Genomic DNA, 20,120 nt, shown 5'->3' on the forward strand with positions numbered 1-20,120 from the left:
GGAACTTCCATTGTGATGTTCAAATGCATCTTTTGATATTTTTCCATCAAGTATCTGGTGAGTTATACTAAGTACTTCCTCTAAGAACAGGCTGAATGGAAATGTAGTAACTGTTTTGAAGTTTAGGTCTTTTGAAGACATGATGAGATAATTTAAGAAATCAACCTCTACATGTTTTGATGATGTTTTCACTTCACAGAGCTTCTCTCTCTGTCTGGAGAAGCACCACTGGATGATAGGACCTTTACATTGATTAAGGTTCAACATTATCAAAGCATTTGTGTTTAGTGAGTCCACCAGATCAGATGCAGTAGGGACGACGAGGGATTTTCTCTTTATAAGTGCGTGAAAATTGACAATTTTGCTGTCCTGCTAAACATTCGAAATGTAACGAGTACTTTTGCGTGTCAGGGAAAATGTATGGAGTACAAAGTACATTATTTTCTTTAGGAATATAGTGGAGTAAAAGTAGTACTTCAAAGTATTTTTACTTAAGTACTTTACACGCACTTTATTCCCTGTGTAGTGCACTCTTTTTGACCAGGGCCCGTAGGGTGGTGGTTCACTATAAAGCATAGTGAATAGGGTGATAGTTGGGACACATACTGGTTGTCTAGAGAAATATATAAAGGCCTTGCTGACTGGCGGCAGGTAGCCTAGCAGTTAAGAGGTTGGGCCAGTAACCGAAAGGTTGCTGGTTCGAATCCCTGAGCTGACTAGGTGAAAATTCTGTTGACGTGCCCTTGAACAAGGCACTTAACCCTAATTGCTCCTGTAAGTCTGGATAAGAGCGTCTGCTACATGACTAAAATGTAAATGTAAACAACCTGTTAGAGGTTGGTAGTCTGCTCTCTCTGTCTCCATCTCTCTCTTTCTGTCTCTGTCTCCATCTCTCTCTTTCTGTCTCTGTCTCTCTCTTTCTGTCTCTGTCTCCATCTCTCTCTTTCTGTCTCTGTCTCCATCTCTCTCTTTCTGTCTCCATCTCTCTCTTTCTGTCTCTGTCTCCATCTCTCTCTTTCTGTCTCTGTCTCCATCTCTCTCTTTCTTTCTCCATCTCTCTCTCTCTCTCTCTCTCTCTCTCTCTCTCTATCTCTCTCTCTTCCGTCTCTCTCTCTCTCTCTCTCTCTCTCTCTCTCTCTCTCTCTCTCTCTCTCTCCCCCTCTCTCTCTCTGTGTCTCTCTCTCTCTCTCTCTCCCCTCTCTCTCTCTCTCTCTCTCTCTCTCTCTCTCTCTCTCTCTCTCTCTCTCTCTCTCTCTCTCCCTCTCTCTCTCTCTCTCTCTCTCTCTCTCTCTCTGTGTGTCTCTCTCTCTCTCTCTCTCTCTCTCTCTCTCTCTCTCTCTCTCTCTCTCTCTCTCTCTCAGACAGGCTGGAGTCAGGTGGGTAATCATCAGAAGCCCTGGGTGCATAGCAGCTTAGTATGTTAATTCCTTAGACTCCTGAGAAACGCTAGATTCACGGAGCTGATTGAAGTTACATGCCCATGATGATGTTGTTGTTAGTTTAACATTCAGACCCCCATGGATCCTCCCATGGCATTCCCTACACCCCTGTTTATTCTGCTCAAGTAGGTAGACAGTCACAGACACAAGCTCAAACCCTTTGATGTCATCGAAGGTATGTTCAGTCCCAGAGCAATGCCTTGGCCAGCCTGGGCCCAGATGACAGACTATGCTAGCCAAGCGGAGGATGTTTCTAATGATGACAGACTATGCTAGCCAAGCGGAGGATGTTTCTAATGATGACAGACTATGCTAGCCAAGCGGAGGATGTTTCTAATGATGACAGACTATGCTAGCCAAGCGGAGGATGTTTCTAATGATGACAGACTATGCTAGCCAAGCGGAGGATGTTTCTAATGATGACAGACTATGCTAGCCAAGCGGATGATGTTTCTAATGATGACAGACTATGCTAGCCAATCGGAGGATGTTTCTAATGATGACAGACTATGCTAGCCAAGCGGAGGATGTTTCTAATGATGACAGACTATGCTAGCCAAGCGGAGGATGTTTCTAATGATGACAGACTACAGGTTAGGGATTCTCAGATCGTTAACCCAGCATGGTGCCAGTCTTGAGGGTACCTTGTGCCAGCACAATAGGGTCACATCCCGCATATAAATACTTAGGCATTTGGGTTGATATGATTTTTACGTTTTCAAAAACATATATATTAGCGGGTTAAGAAGCTAAGATTTAAAGTTGGCTTTTTCTACAGAAACAGATTGTGCCTAAGCAGTAGGAAGCAGAATATTCAGTCAACCTTTTGATCTGTTCCTGATTATGGATTATTATTTATCAAAGTGCAGCTGCTACTACTCATAACCCTTTGGATGCCGTCTACCATAGTGCCCTTCGTTTTGTTACAGGGGACAGTTTTGATACTCATCACTGCATCCTGTATCAGAAGGTTGGCTGGACTTCACTAAAGACCCGTAGATCTCTACGTTACTCCCTTTCTGTTTACTAGGCCCTACTTCATAAACTTCTGTCTTATCTAACTTTGCTGTTGAAGTATAGACTCCTGAGTTGTCTAACCCGTTCACAGGATTGGTTAACTCCTGAGGTTCCTGTTAACTCCTGAGGTTCCTGTTAACTCCTGAGGTTCCTGTTAACTCCTGAGGTTCCTGTTAACTCCTGAGGTTCCTGTTAACTCCTGAGGTTCCTGTTAACTCCTGAGGTTCCTGTTAACTCCTGAGGTTCCTGTTAACTCCTGAGGTTCCTGTTAACTCCTGAGGTTCCTAGAGACTCCTGAGGTTCCTGTTAACTCCTGAGGTTCCTGTTAACTCCTGAGGTTCCTAGAGACTCATGAGGTTCCTGTTAACTCCTGAGGTTCCTAGAGACTCCTGAGGTTCCTGTTAACTCCTGAGGTTCCTGTTAACTCCTGAGGTTCCTGTTAACTCCTGAGGTTCCTGTTAACTCCTGAGGTTCCTAGAGACTCCTGAGGTTCCTGTTAACTCCTGAGGTTCCTAGAGACTCCTGGGGTTCCTGTTAACTCCTGAGGTTCCTGTTAACTCCTGAGGTTCCTAGAGACTCCTGAGGTTCCTGTTAACTCCTGAGGTTCATGTTAACTCCTGAGGTTCCTAGAGACTCCTGAGGTTCCTGTTAACTCCTGAGGTTCCTAGAGAATCCTGGGGTTCCTGTTAACTCCTGAGGTTCCTGTTAACTCCTGAGGTTCCTAGAGACTCCTGAGGTTCCTGTTAACTCCTGAGGTTCCTGTTAACTCCTGAGGTTCCTGTTAACTCCTGAGGTTCCTGTTAACTCCTGAGGTTCCTGTTAACTCCTGAGGTTCCTGTTAACTCATGAGGTTCCTGTTAACTCCTGAGGTTCCTGTTAACTCCTGAGGTTCCTAGAGACTCCTGAGGTTCCTGTTAACTCCTGAGGTTCCTGTTAACTCCTGAGGTTCCTGTTAACTCCTGAGGTTCATGTTAACTCCTGAGGTTCCTAGAGACTCATGAGGTTCCTGTTAACTTCTGAGGTTCCTAGAGACTCCTGAGGTTCCTGTTAACTCCTGAGGTTCCTAGAGACTCCTGAGGTTCCTGTTAACTCCTGAGGTTCCTGTTAACTCCTGAGGTTCCTGTTAACTCCTGAGGTTCCTAGAGACTCCTGAGGTTCCTGTTAACTTCTGAGGTTCCTAGAGACTCCTGAGGTTCCTGTTAACTCCTGAGGTTCCTAGAGACTCCTGAGGTTCCTAGAGACTCCTGAGGTTCCTGTTAACTCCTGAGGTTCCTAGAGACTCCTGAGGTTCCTGTTAACTCCTGAGGTTCCTGTTAACTCCTGAGGTTCCTGTTAACTCCTGAGGTTCCTGTTAACTCCTGAGGTTCCTAGAGACTCCTGAGGTTCCTGTTAACTCCTGAGGTTCCTGTTAACTCCGGAGGTTCCTAGAGACTCATGAGGTTCCTGTTAACTCCTGAGGTTCCTAGAGACTCCTGAGGTTCCTGTTAACTCCTGAGGTTCATGTTAACTTCCAAGGTTCCTGTTAACTCCTGAGGTTCCTGTTAACTCCTGGGGTTCCTGTTAACTCCTGAGGTTCCTGTTAACTCCTGAGGTTCCTGTTAACTCATGAGGTTCCTGTTAACTCCTGAGGTTCCTATTAACTCCTGAGGTTCCTGTTAACTCCTGAGGTTCCTAGAGACTCCACCGAGCTTTTAGTGTTAATGCTCCGTATTGCTGGAACAAAATTCAAAATAAATTTCATCTTAATGTTCTGGTGCATTTTTATGTGTATAATGTGAATATTTGGAAAATAGACCTAGGTCTCAATATTTCTTCCCTGGTAAATAAAAATAAAACTATATCCCCAACCAGCCCTGTAGGGTCACATCATATCACATCCCCAACCAGCCCTGTAGGGTCACATCATATCACATCCCCAACCAGCCCTGTAGGGTCACATCATATCACAACCCCAACCAGCCCTGTATGGTCACATCATATCACATCCCCAACCAGCCCTGTAGGGTCACATCATATCACATCCCCAACCAGCCCTGTAGGGTCACATCATATCATATCACATCCCCAACCAGCCCTGTAGGGTCACATCATATCACATCCCCAACCAGCCCTGTAGAGTCACATCATATCACATCCCCAACCAGCCCTGTAGGGTCACATCATATCACATCCCCAACCAGCCCTGTAGGGTCACATCATATCACATCCCCAACCAGCCCTGTAGGGTCACATCATATCACATCCCCAACCAGCCCTGTAGGGTCACATCATATCATATCACATCCCCAACCAGCCCTGTAGGGTCACATCATATCACATCCCCAACCAGCCCTGTAGGGTCACATCATATCACATCCCCAACCAGCCCTGTAGGGTCACATCATATCATATCATATCCCCAACCAGCCCTGTAGGGTCACATCATATCACATCCCCAACCAGCCCTGTAGGGTCACATCATATCACATCCCCAACCAGCCCTGTAGGGTCACATCATATCACATCCCCAACCAGCCCTGTAGGGTCACATCATATCACATCCCCAACCAGCCCTGTAGGGTCACATCATATCACATCCCCAACCAGCCCTGTAGGGTCACATCACATCATATCACATCCCCAACCAGCCCTGTAGGGTCACATCATATCACATCCCCAACCAGCCCTGTAGGGTCACATCATATCATATCACATCCCCAACATGCCCTGTAGGGTCACATCATATCACATCCCCAACCAGCCCTGTAGGGTCACATCATATCACATCCCCAACCAGCCCTGTAGGGTCACATCATATCATATCACATCCCCAACCAGCCCTGTAGGGTCATATCATATCACATCCCCAACCAGCCCTGTAGAGTCATATCATATCACATCCCCAACCAGCCCTGTAGAGTCATATCATATCACATCCCCAACCAGCCCTGTAGGGTCACATCATATCACATCCCCAACCAGCCCTGTAGGGTCACATCATATCACATCCCCAACCAGCCCTGTAGGGTCACATCATATCACATCCCCAACCAGCCCTGTAGAGTCACATCATATCATATCACATCCCCAACCAGCCCTGTAGGGTCACATCATATCATATCCCCAACCAGCCCTGTAGGGTCACATCATATCATATCACATCCCCAACCAGCCCTGTAGGGTCACATCATATCACATTCCCAACCAGCCCTGTAGGGTCACATCATATCACATCCCCAACCAGCCCTGTAGGGTCACATCATATCACATCCCCAACCAGCCCTGTATGGTCACATCATATCACATCCCCAACCAGCCCTGTAGGGTCACATCTTATCACATCCCCAACCAGCCCTGTAGGGTCACATCATATCATATCACATCCCCAACCAGCCCTGTAGGGTCACATCATATCATATCACATCCCCAACCAGCCCTGTAGGGTCACATCATATCATATCACATCCCCAACCAGCCCTGTAGGGTCACATCATATCACATCCCCAACCAGCCCTGTAGAGTCACATCATATCACATCCCCAACCAGCCCTGTAGGGTCACATCATATCACATCCCCAACCAGCCCTGTAGGGTCACATCATATCATATCCCCAACCAGCCCTGTAGGGTCACATCATATCACATCCCCAACCAGCCCTGTAGGGTCACATCATATCACATCCCCAACCAGCCCTGTGGGGTCACATCATATCACATCCCCAACCAGCCCTGTAGGGTCACATCATATCACATCCCCAACCAGCCCTGTAGGGTCACATCATATCACATCCCCAACCAGCCCTGTAGGGTCACATCATATCATATCACATCCCCAACCAGCCCTGTAGGGTCACATCATATCACATCCCCAACCAGCCCTGTAGGGTCACATCATATCACATCCCCAACCAGCCCTGTAGGGTCACATCATATCATATCACATCCCCAACCAGCCCTGTAGGGTCACATCATATCACATCCCCAACCAGCCCTGTAGGGTCACATCATATCACATCCCCAACCAGCCCTGTAGGGTCACATCATATCATATCACATCCCCAACCAGCCCTGTGGGGTCACATCATATCACATCCCCAACCAGCCCTGTGGGTTCACATCATATCACATCCCCAACCAGCCCTGTAGGGTCACAACATATCATATCACATCCCCAACCAGCCCTGTGGGGTCATATCATATCACATCCCCAACCAGCCCTGTAGGGTCACATCATATCAATACACAAAAATCTAAAAGTAAAATAATGGAATTAAGAAATATATAAATATTAGGACGAGCAATGTCGGAGTCCGGATTATAAAAAAACATATATATTTAAAAAAAAGAAAAACCCTTGAATGAGTAAATGTGTCCAAACCTTTGACTGGTGCTGTATCTACAACACAAAATCCATGTGTACTTGTGTGTACAGTGTGGGTCTTCTCACAGTCCCCGTGTGTCTGTACCAGTGTGGGTCTTCTCACAGTCCCCGTGTGTCTGTACCAGTGTGGGTCTTCTCACAGTCCCCGTGTGTCTGTACCAGTGTGGGTCTCTTCACAGTCCCCGTGTGTCTGTACCAGTGTGGGTCTCTTCACAGTCCCCGTGTGTCTGTACCAGTGTGGGTCTTCTCACAGTCCCCGTGTGTCTGTACCAGTGTGGGTCTCTTCACAGTCCCCGTGTGTCTGTACCAGTGTGGGTCTCTTCACAGTCCCCGTGTGTCTGTACCAGTGTGGGTCTCTTCACAGTCCCCGTGTGTCTGTACCAGTGTGGGTCTCTTCACAGTCCCCGTGTGTCTGTACCAGTGTGGGTCTCTTCACAGTCCCCGTGTGTCTGTACCAGTGTGGGTCTTCTCACAGTCCCCGTGTGTCTGTACCAGTGTGGGTCTCTTCACAGTCCCCGTGTGTCTGTACCAGTGTGGGTCTCTTCACAGTCCCCCGTGTGTCTGTACCAGTGTGGGTCTTCTCACAGTCCCCGTGTGTCTGTACCAGTGTGGGTCTCTTCACAGTCCCCGTGTGTCTGTACCAGTGTGGGTCTCTTCACAGTCCCCGTGTGTCTGTACCAGTGTGGGTCTCTTCACAGTCCCCGTGTGTCTGTACCAGTGTGGGTCTCTTCACAGTCCCCGTGTGTCTGTACCAGTGTGGGTCTCTTCACAGTCCCCGTGTGTCTGTACCAGTGTGGGTCTTCTCACAGTCCCCGTGTGTCTGTACCAGTGTGGGTCTCTTCACAGTCCCCGTGTGTCTGTACCAGTGTGGGTCTCTTCACAGTCCCCGTGTGTCTGTACCAGTGTGGGTCTTCTCACAGTCCCCGATGTTCCATAAGGTGTATTTTTTTGTCTGTTTTGTAAATCTGATTCTACTGCTTGCATCAGTCACCTGATGTGGAATAGAGTTCCATGTAGTCATGGATCTATGTAGTGCTGTGCACCTCCCATAGTCTGTTCTGGACTTGGGGACTGTGAAGAGACCTCTGGTGGCATGTCTTGTAGGGTATGCATGGGTGTCCGAGCTGTGTGCCAGCATTCCAAAAAGACAGCTCGTGTATTCAGTTTGTCAACACCTCTTACAAAAACAAGTTGTGATGAAGTCACTGTCCTCTACTTTGAGCCATGAGAGAGTTCTTCCCTATAAGCATGCTGAAAGTATGTTGTCAATTTGTTTACTGTAAAATAGCATTGTATCTGGTCAAACACCGTTTTTTCAGAAAGTTTACTAAGGCTTGGTAACATAATGATTGGTTGGCTCTTTGAGCCAGTAAAGGGGGCGTTACAATTCTTGGTTAGCTGAATGACTTTTGCCTCCATCCAGGCCTGAGGGCACACGCTTTCTTGTAGTCTTAGATTGAAGATGTGGCAATATCGTCCGCTATTATCCTCAGTAATTTTCCATCCAAGTTGTCAGACCAAGGTGGCTTGTCATTGTTGATAGACAACAATAATTTTTTCACCTCTTCCACACTTACTTTTCGGAATTCAAAATGACAACGCTTGTCTTTCATAATTTGGTCAGATATACTTGGATGTGTAGTGTCAACATTTGTTGCTGGCATGTCATGCCAAATTTTTTTTATATTCCTGATAAAAAAAATCATTAAAGTAGTTGGCAATATCAGTGGGTTTTGTGATGAATGAGCCATCTGATTCAATGAATGATGGAGCTGAGTTTGCCTTTTTGCCCCAAATTTAATTGAAGGTGCTCCAAAGCTTTTTATTATTATTGAAATTGTGTTTTTTACATTGGATAAAAGTAGCGACTCAGAGCTAGAAAATGGTATATCATACACGACAGTTGAGGAACAATGGGAAAGTCATTCTGCTATGAAAGTTGATAAACTCGTAACCTCACTTTTGAGAAAATGGCCCTTGAATGTTTTGGTAGCTACTGTCTACAACCATTCAGCATCGTCCACACGCAGTTAAGCCTTCTCTTTAAGGATTGACATGTGAGGCCATGTGCTAAACAGAGTGAGGTAGTGGCAGGGTAGGCTAGCAGGGTAGACCATGTGAGGCCATGTGCTAAACAGAGTGAGTAAGGTAGTGGCAGGGTAGGCTAGCAGGGTAGACCATGTGAGGCCATGTGCTAAACAGAGTGAGTAAGGTAGTGGCAGGGTAGGCTAGCAGGGTAGACCATGTGAGGCCATGTGCTAAACAGAGTGAGTAAGGTAGTGGCAGGGTAGGCTAGCAGGGTAGACCATGTGAGGCCATGTGCTAAACAGAGTGAGTAAGGTAGTGGCAGGGTAGGCTAGCAGGGTAGACCATGTGAGGCCATGTGCTAAACAGAGTGAGTACGGTAGTGGCAGGGTAGGCTAGCAGGGTAGACCATGTGAGGCCATGTGCTAAACAGAGTGAGTACGGTAGTGGCAGGGTAGGCTAGCAGGGTAGACCATGTGAGGCCATGTGCTAAACAGAGTGAGTACGGTAGTGGCAGGGTAGGCTAGCAGGGTAGACCATGTGAGGCCATGTGCTAAACAGAGTGAGTACGGTAGTGGCAGGGTAGGCTAGCAGGGTAGACCATGTGAGGCCATGTGCTAAACAGAGTGAGTACGGTAGTGGCAGGGTAGGCTAGCAGGGTAGACCATGTGAGGCCATGTGCTAAACAGAGTGAGTACGGTAGTGGCAGGGTAGGCTAGCAGGGTAGACCATGTGAGGCCATGTGCTAAACAGAGTGAGTAAGGTAGTGGCAGGGTAGGCTAGCAGGGTAGACCATGTGAGGCCATGTGCTAAACAGAGTGAGTAAGGTAGTGGCAGGGTAGGCTAGCAGGGTAGACCATGTGAGGCCATGTGCTAAACAGAGTGAGTACGGTAGTGGCAGGGTAGGCTAGCAGGGTAGACCATGTGAGGCCATGTGCTAAACAGAGTGAGTACGGTAGTGGCAGGGTAGGCTAGCAGGGTAGACCATGTGAGGCCATGTGCTAAACAGAGTGAGTACGGTAGTGGCAGGGTAGGCTAGCAGGGTAGACCATGTGAGGCCATGTGCTAAACAGAGTGAGTACGGTAGTGGCAGGGTAGGCTAGCAGGGTAGACCATGTGAGGCCATGTGCTAAACAGAGTGAGTAAGGTAGTGGCAGGGTAGGCTAGCAGGGTAGACCATGTGAGGCCATGTGCTAAACAGAGTGAGTAAGGTAGTGGCAGGGTAGGCTAGCAGGGTAGACCATGTGAGGCCATGTGCTAAACAGAGTGAGTACGGTAGTAGCAGGGTAGGCTAGCAGGGTAGACCATGTGAGGCCATGTGCTAAACAGAGTGAGTACGGTAGTGGCAGGGTAGGCTAGCAGGGTAGACCATGTGAGGCCATGTGCTAAACAGAGTGAGTAAGGTAGTGTGGTAAACAACCAAAGATTTCAAGACTAAAAGTGGTGAAGGTAGCAGCCTACAATAAGGGAAAACTCCAGGTAAAAAATACCCTTTATCTAGTCCTTGGTCTATATCCTAATCTGACTTTAGTGCAGGTCATGTTGTTATTCACATTACCGTCTCTGGTAAACAAACACTATATCAAATCAAATGTATGTTTATTTGTCACATACACAGGATACAGAAGGTGTAAATGGGACAGTGGTAATATAAAAAACAGGTGTCCAGATAAAAAATATTATATGACGGTTACGCAGACACTTATCTAAATAGATGGGTCATGTGAAATAAATGCTATAAACCCCAGCCATGTCTAGCTAAGTGGATGGGTCTCTACAGAACACATGGTGTGTTAGGAGAGTAGCAGCAACGTGAGTAGCAGCAACGCATGGTGTGGCTGTGTTAAGAGAGAGGCACTGCAGATAGTCCGGATGACTGGGAACTCGCCCGCAGTGATGAACTGGTCTGTCCACACCACACATGAACAAGGGAATCTATATTCAGAGAGCCTGTTTCTGTCCTGCCCTTGACTTTGGTGCAGGTAATGTGATGTCCATGCCCTCTTCATCGCAAAACTCCCTGATTTTCTCAAAAATATCAGTTTGTCTAGTTGTGTCCAGTCCAGGTGATGCTTGTACGGGCAGACCATCTATGGGAGGAAGGACGTCAGCGTTGGCAGCAGCTGAAACCTGGTCCTGACTGAGTCCTAACGCTCAGACCATCTATGGGAGGAAGGACGTCAGCGTTGGGCAGCAGCTGAAACCTGGTCCTGACTGAGTCCGAACCCTCAGACCATCTATGGGAGGAAGGACGTCAGCGTTGGGCAGCAGCTGAAACCTGGTCCTGACTGAGTCCGAACGCTCAGACCATCTATGGGAGGAAGGACGTCAGCTTTGGGCAGCAGCTGAAACCTGGTCCCGACTGAGTCCTAACGCTCCTTGGCCACAACAACACCAGGCTCCAGAGCATCGAAGCTGTAGAACATACAGAAGACATACAACCTCCCAAGTTTAGATGATACCAATAACCTCATACAATGTAACTACAACATTACATTTACATTTTAGTCATTTAGCAGACGCTCTTATCCAGAGCGACTTACAGTTAGTGAATGCATACTTGTTTTTTTGTTTTGTTTTTTTCTTCACACTGGCACCCCCGTGGGAAACGAACCCACATCCCTGCCGGCCAAACCTTCCCCTACCTTGGACGACGCTGGACCAATTGTGCGCCGCCCATGGGTCTCCCGGTCGCGGCCGGCTGCGACAGAGCCTGGACTCGAACCAGGATCTCTAGTGGCACAGCGCCAGTGGTCATACAATGAAAATTATATTGACCTGAATTGCTGGTACTGCTTGATCTGTGGCAGCGGCCTGAAGTATGGAGTCAGGTGTTGTTGCCAGCCATAGCTTTCCACCAGCACCGAACCATCCTCCAGTCCAACCAGCTGTGGGATGTTGACCCATCACAGTACTGTCCTTCACCACACCAGCAACCATGTTGTTGTATACTGTAGGATGAACCATGTTGAATACTGTAGAATGAGCCATGTAGTATGCTGTAGTATGAACCATGTTGTATACTGTAGGATGAACCATGTTGAATACTGTAGGATGAACCATGTTGTATACTGTAGGATGAAGCATGTAGTATGCTGTAGGATGAACCACGTTTTATGCTGTAGAATGAACCATGTTGAATACTGTAGGATGAAGCATGTAGTATGCTGTAGGATGAACCATGTTGTATACTGTAGGATGAACCATGTTGAATACTGTAGGATGAACCATGTTGAATAATGTAGGATGAAACATTTTGTATACTGTAGGATGAACCATGTTGAATACTGTAGGATGAACCAAATGTTGTATGCTGTAGGATGAACCATGTTGAATACTGTAGGATGAACCATGTTGTATACTGTAGGATGAACCACGTTTTATGCTGTAGGATGAACCATGTTGAATACTGTAGGATGAAGCATGTTGTATGTTGTAGGATGAAACATGTTGTATACTGTAGGATGAACCACGTTGTATACTGTAGGATGAACCATGTTGTATACTGTAGGATGAACCACGCTGTATACTGTAGGATGAACCATGATGTATACTGTAGGATGAACCACTTTGAATACTGTAGGTTGAACCATGTTGTATACTGTAGGATGAACCACGTTGTATACTGTAGGATGAACCATGTTGTATACTGTAGGATGAACCTTATTGAATACTGTAGGATGAATAATGTTGTATACTGTAGGATTAACCATGTTGTATACTGTAGAATGAACCATAGTGTATACTGTAGGATGAACCATGTTGTATACTGTAGGATGAACCATGTTGTATACTGTAGGATGAACCTTATTGAATACTGTAGGATGAATAATGTTGTATACTGTAGGATGAACCATGTTGTATACTGTAGGATGAATAATGTTGTATACTGTAGGATGAACCATGTTGTATACTGTAGTATGAACCTTATTGAATACTGTAGGATGAATAATGTTCTATACTGTAGAATGAACCATGTTGTATACTGTAGGATGAACCATGTTGTATACTGTAGGATGAACCATGTTGAATACTGTAGGATGAACCATGTTGTATACTGTAGGATGAAGCATGTAGTATGCTGTAGGATGAACCACGTTTTTTTTGCTGTAGAATGAACCATGTTGAATACTGTAGGATGAAGCATATAGTATGCTGTAGGATGAACCATGTTGTATACTGTAGGATGAACCATGTTGAATACTGTAGGATGAACCATGTTGAATAATGTAGGATGAACCATGTTGTATACTGTAGGATGAACCATGTTGAATACTGTAGGATGAACCATATGTTGTATGCTGTAGGATGAACCATGTTGAATACTGTAGGATGAACCATGTTGTATACTGTAGGATGAACCACGTTTTATGCTGTAGGATGAACCATGTTGAATACTGTAGGATGAAGCATGTTGTATGCTGTAGAATGAACCATGTTGTATACTGTAGAATGAACAACGTTGTATACTGTAGGATGAACCATGTTGTATACTGTAGGATGAACCACGCTGTATACTGTAGGATGAACCATGATGTATACTGTAGGATGAACCACTTTGAATACTGTAGGTTGAACCATGTTGTATACTGTAGGATGAACCACGTTGTATACTGTAGGATGAACCTTATTGAATACTGTAGGATGAATAATGTTGTATACTGTAGGATGAACCATGTTGTATACTGTAGTATGAACCTTGTTGTATACTGTAGAATGAACCGTGTTGTATACTGTAGGATAAACCGTGTTGTATACTGTAGGATGAACCACGTTGAATACTGTAGGATGAACCACGTTAAATACTGTAGCATGAACCACATTTTATGCTGTAGGATGAACCATGTTGTATAATGTAGGCTGAACCATGTTGAATACTGTAGGATGAACCACGTTGAATACTGTAGGATGAACCACGTTTTATGCTGAAGGATGAATCACATTATATGCTGTAGGATGAACCACGTTGAATACTGTAGGATGAACCATGTTTTATGCTGTAGAATGAACCATGTTGTATACTGTAGGATGAACCATGTTGAATACTGTAGGATGAACCATGTTGAATACTGTAGGATGAACCATGTTGTATACTGTAGGATTAACCATGTAGTATACTGTAGGATGAACCATGTTGATTACTGTAGGATGAACCATGTTGTATACTGTAGGATGAACCATGTTGTATACTGTAGAATGAACCATGTTGTATACTGTAGGATGAACCATGTTGTATACTGTAGAATGAACCATATTGAATACTGTAGGATGAACCACGTTTTATGCTGTAGGATGAACCATGTTGTATACTGTAGGATGAAGCATGTTGTATGCTGTAGGATGAACCATATTGAATACTGTAGGATGAACCACTTTTTATGCTGCAGTATGAACCACGTTCTATACTGGTAGGATGAACCATGTTGTATACTGTAGGATGAACCATGCTGAATACTGTAGGATGAACCATGTTGTATAATGTAGGATTAACCACGTTGAATACTGTAGGATGAACAACGTTTTATGCTGTAGGATGAACCATGTTGAATACTATAGGATGAACCATGTTGTATACTGTAGGATGAACCATGTTGAATACTGTAGGATGAACCACGTTGTATACTGTAGAATGAACCACGTTGTATACTGTAGGATGAACCATGTTGTATACTGTAGGATGAACCATGTTGTATACTGGTAGGATGAACTACGCTGTGTGCTGTAGGATGAACCACATTGTATACTGGTAGGATGAACCATGTTGTATACTGTAGGATGAACCATGTTGTATACTGTAGGATGAACCATGTTGTATACTGTAGGATGAACCATTTTGTATGCTGTAGAATGAACCATGGTGTATACTGGTAGGATGAACCACGTTGTATACTGTAGGATGAACCATGTTGTATACTGTAGGATGAACCATGTTGTATACTGTAGGATGAACCATGTTGAATACTGTAGGATGAACCATGTTGAATACTGTAGGATGAACCATGTTGTATACTGTAGGATGAACCATGTTGAATACTGTAGGATGAACCATGTTGAATACTGTAGGATTAACCATGTTGTATACTGTAGGATGAACCATGTTGAATACTGTAGGATGAACCATGTTGTATACTGTAGGATGAACCATGTTGTATACTGTAGAATGAACCATGTTGTATACTGTAGGATGAACCATGTTGTATACTGTAGAATGAACCATATTGAATACTGTAGGATGAACCACGTTTTATGCTGTAGGATGAACCATGTTGTATACTGTAGGATGAAGCATGTTGTATGCTGTAGGATGAACCATATTGAATACTGTAGGATGAACCACTTTTTATGCTGTAGGATGAACCACGTTCTATACTGGTAGGATGAACCATGTTGTATAATGTAGGATGAACCATGTTGAATACTGTAGGATGAACCACGTTCTATACTGGTAGGATGAACCATGTTGTATACTGAAGGATGAACCATGTTGTATACTGTAGGATGAACCATGTTGAATACTGTAGGATGAACCACGTTGTATACTGTAGGATGAACCACGTTATATACTGTAGGATGAACCATGTTGTATACTGTAGGATGAACTATGTTGTATACTGTAGGATGAACCATGTTGTATACTGTAGGATGAACCATGTTGTATACTGTAGGATGAACCATGTTGTATACTGTAGGATGAACCATGTTGTATACTGTAGGATGAACCATATTGAATAATGTAGGATGAACCACGTTTTATGCTGTAGGATGAACCATGTTGTATGCTGTAGGATGAACCATGTTGTATACTGTAGGATGAAGCATGTTGTATACTGTAGGATGAAGCATGTTGTATGCTGTAGGATGAACCATATTGAATACTGTAGAATGAACCACGTTTTATGCTGTAGGATGAACCATGTTGTATACTGTAGGATGAACCATTTTGTATACTGTAGGATGAACCATGTTGTATACTGTAGAATGAACCATGTTGTATACTGTAGGATGAACCATGTTGTATACTGTAGGATGAACCACGTTGAATACTGTAGGATGAACAGCGTTTTATGCTGTAGGATGAACCATGTTGAATACTATAGGATGAACCATGTTGTATACTGTAGGATGAACCATGTTGAATACTGTAGGATGAACCACGTTGTATACTGTAGGATGAACCACGTTGTATACTGTAGGATGAACCATGTTGTATACTGTAAGATGAACCATGTTGTATACTGGTAGGATGAACTACGTTGTGTGCTGTAGGATGAACCACGTTGTATACTGGTAGGATGAACCATGTTGTATACTGTAGGATGAACCATGTTGTATACTGTAGGATGAACCATGTTGTATACTGTAGGATGAACCACATTGTATACTGTTGGATGAACCATGTTGTATACTGTAGGATGAACCATGTTGTATGCTGTAGAATGAACCATGGTGTATACTGGTAGGATGAACCACGTTGTATACTGTAGGATGAACCATGTTGTATACTGTAGGATGAACCATGTTGTATACTGTAGGATGAACCGTGTTGTATATTGTAGGATGAACCATGTTGTATACTGTAGGATGAACCACGTTGTATACTGGTAGGATGAACCATGTTGTATACTGTAGGATGAACCATGTTGAATACTGTAGGATGAACCATGTTGAATACTGTAGGATGAACCACGTTGTATACTGTAGGATGAACCATGTTGTATACTGTAGGATGAACCATGTTTTATACTGTAGGATGAACTATGTTGTATATTGTAGGATGAACCATGTTATATACTGTAGGATGAACCATGTTGTATAATGTAGGATGAACCATGTTGTATACTGTAGGATGAACCATGTTGTAAACTGTAGAATGAACCATGTTGTATACTGTAGGATGAACCATATTGAATACTGTAGGATGAACCACGTTTTATGCTGTAGGATGAACCATGTTGTATGCTGTAGGATGAACCATGTTGTATACTGTAGGATGAAGCATGTTGTATGCTGTAGGATGAACCATATTGAATTCTGTAGGATGAACCACGTTTTATGCTGTAGGATGAACCACGTTGTATACTGGTAGGATGAACCATGTTGTATACTGTAGGATGAACCATGTTGAATACTGTAGGATGAACCACGTTGTATACTGTAGGATGAACCATGTTGTATACTGTAGGATGAACCATGTTGAATACTGTAGGATGAACCATGTTGAATACTGTAGGATGAACCACGTTGTATACTGTAGAATGAACCACTTTGTATACTGTAGGATAAAGCATGTTGTATACTGTAGGATGAAGCATGTTGAATACTGTAGGATGAACCATATTGTATACTGTAGTATGAACCATGTTGAATACTGTAGGATGAACCATGTTGTATACTGTAGGATGAACCATGTTGAATACTGTAGGATGAACCACGTTGTATACTGTAGGATGAACTATGTTGTATACTGTAGTATGAACCACGTTTTATGCTGTAGGATGAACCATGTTTTATGCTGTAGGATGAACCATGTTGTATACTGTAGGATGAAACATGTTGTATGCTGTAGGATGAACCATATTGAATACTGTATGATGAACCACGTTTTATGCTGTAGGATGAACCATGTTGAATACTGTAGGATGAACCATGTTGAATACTGTAGGATGAACCACGTTTTATGCTGTAGGATGAACCATGTTGAATAATGTAGGATGAACCATGTTGAATACTGTAGGATGAACCATGTTGTATGCTGTAGGATTAACCATGTTGAATACTGTAGGGTGAACCATGTTGAATACTGTAGGATGAAGCATGTTGTATGCTGTAGGATGAACCATGTTGAATACTGTAGGGTGAACCATGTTGAATACTGTAGGATGAAGCATGTTGTATGCTGTAGGATGAACCATGTTGAATACTGTAGGGTGAACCATGTTGTATACTGTAGGATGAAGCATGTTGTATGCTGTAGGATGAACCATGTTGAATACTGTAGGATTAACCATGTTGAATACTGTAGGATGAACCATGTTGTATGCTGTAGGATGAACCATGTTGAATACTGTAGGGTGAACCATGTTGTATACTGTAGGATGAAGCATGTTGTATGCTGTAGGATGAACCATATTGAATACTGTACGATGAACCATGTTGTATACTGTAGGATGAAGCATGTTGTATGCTGTAGGATGAAGCATGTTGTATGCTGTAGGATGAACCATGTTGTGATTGACTACCACTGACATAGCGTGCCAAAGACATCTGGAATGTTTATGATCAATTGGAATGTTTTAAAGCCTTTTTCTCGACCTGTTTAACTATTTAAGGTATTCTGCTGTAATACCTTATCAGGGACACGAAGACACAGGAACATACCCTCTGCTTTTGAGGAAATATGTAATTTAATGTTTCTAGCCCTCAAGTTATTTTTAAGCTTACAACCAATACTGTATCCTATATGTCAATAATACAGTAATAATACAATAACTTACTGTATATCTCTATATGATCCTCCTAACCTGGCAAGTCGACTCACTAGATCAGGATGTCTTAACAGAACCATCTGGTTTAGTAGTGACCCTCTCTCTCTCTCTCTCTCTCTCTCTCTCTCTCTCTCTCTCTCTCTCTCTCTCTCTCTCTCTCTCTCTCTCTCTCTCTCTCTCTCTCTCTCTCTCTCTCTGTATATACCTCTTACTAAAGCATAGTTTAAATTGAATTCAAATCGAAACGTATTGTTCTCGTACACAGATTTGCAGATGTTATCGCAGGTGCAGCGAAATGCTTGTGTTTGTAGCTCCAGCAATCAGTTGAATGCAGTGTATATGACCCTGTGTTCCTCTCTGTGTCCCAGGTCCTGGAGAAGAGTATGCATTTGGAGTGTAACTGTCACGGAGTGTCAGGATCCTGCACCACTAGGACGTGTTGGACCACGCTGCCCATGTTCCGCCAGCTGGGGTACATTCTGAAGGACAAGTACAACCAGGCCGTGCACGTAGAACCGGTGCGCGCCACGCGCCACAAACGACCCACCTTCCTGAAGGTCAAGAAGGCCCACTCCTACAGGAAGCCCATGGACACAGACTTGGTGTTTGTAGACAGGAGCCCTAACTACTGCGAGGCCGACCTGGTCACCGGCAGCGTGGGTACCCACGGGAGGTTATGTAACAAGACAGCCCAACAGACTAATAGCTGTGACCTGATGTGTTGTGGACGAGGTTACGACACTCACCAGTACTCTAGAGTCTGGCAGTGCAACTGCAACTTCCTCTGGTGCTGCTATGTGAACTGTAATACCTGCAGAGAGAGAACAGAGGTATACACCTGTAAGTAATCTCTCATGTACAGACGCACGTAACATAGAACTATCAAAGCATCCATCAAAAGACTGTGGGATGCGACGACCAACGAGGAACTTTGTTCCGGTTCGCATCGTTTGGACAAATCACGATTTTGCAGGTGTTCACCTTTTGAATTTCTGAAGGGGAGGGGACATTTGGATCATGATTTAGCTGAGAGTTTCCATTTAGGGGTGTGGAGACTTCACTAGTCTCCTTAGTATCTTATCATTTAGGGGGGTGGAGACCACTAGTCTCCTTAGTATCTTATCATTTAGGGGCGTGGAGACCACTAGTCTCCTTAGTATCTTATCATTTAGGGGGGTGAAGACTTCACTAGTCTCCTTAGTATCTTATCATTTAGGGGGGTGGAGACCACTAGTCTCCTTAGTATCTTATCATTTAGGGGGGTGAAGACTTCACTAGTCTCCTTAGTATCTTATCATTTATGGGAGTGGAGACCACTAGTCTCCTTAGTATCTTATCATTTAGGGGGGTGGAGCCTTCACTAGTCTCCTTAGTATCTTATCATTTAGGGGCGTGGAGACCACTAGTCTCCTTAGTATCTTATCATTTAGGGGGGTGGAGACTTCACTAGTCTCCTTAGTATCTTATCATTTAGGGGCGTGGAGACCACTAGTCTCCTTAGTATCTTATCATTTAGGGGGGTTGAAGACCACTAGTCTCCTTAGTATCTTATCATTTAGGGGCGTGGAGACCACTAGTCTCCTTAGTATCTTATCATTTAGGGGCGTGGAGACTTCACTAGTCTCCTTAGTATCTTATTATTTAGGGGCGTGGAGACTTCACTAGTCTCCTTAGTATCTTATCATTTAGGGGGGTGGAGACCACTAGTCTCCTTAGTATCTTATCATTTAGGGGTGTGGAGACCACTAGTCTCCTTAGTATCTTATCATTTAGGGGCGTGGAGACTTCACTAGT

The 20,120-nt window shown here is 44.2% G+C and overlaps 1 protein-coding gene across 1 annotated transcript in view; it reads left to right on the forward strand.

Annotated features, from left to right (window-relative positions):
• The window catches only part of LOC121578504 (protein Wnt-7a-like), a 38,056-nt gene extending 18,882 nt beyond the window's left edge, over nucleotides 1–19,174 (forward strand). The window contains exon 4 of the mRNA XM_041892868.1: nucleotides 18,695–19,174. Coding sequence (XP_041748802.1) covers nucleotides 18,695–19,174 — 480 coding nt within the window. The remainder of the gene's footprint in view (nucleotides 1–18,694) is intronic.
• The last annotated feature ends 946 nt before the right edge of the window (nucleotides 19,175–20,120 follow it).

The sequence above is a fragment of the Coregonus clupeaformis genome, chromosome 12, assembly GCF_020615455.1.
Source record: "Coregonus clupeaformis isolate EN_2021a chromosome 12, ASM2061545v1, whole genome shotgun sequence".
Taxonomy (NCBI): Eukaryota; Metazoa; Chordata; class Actinopteri; order Salmoniformes; family Salmonidae; genus Coregonus; species Coregonus clupeaformis.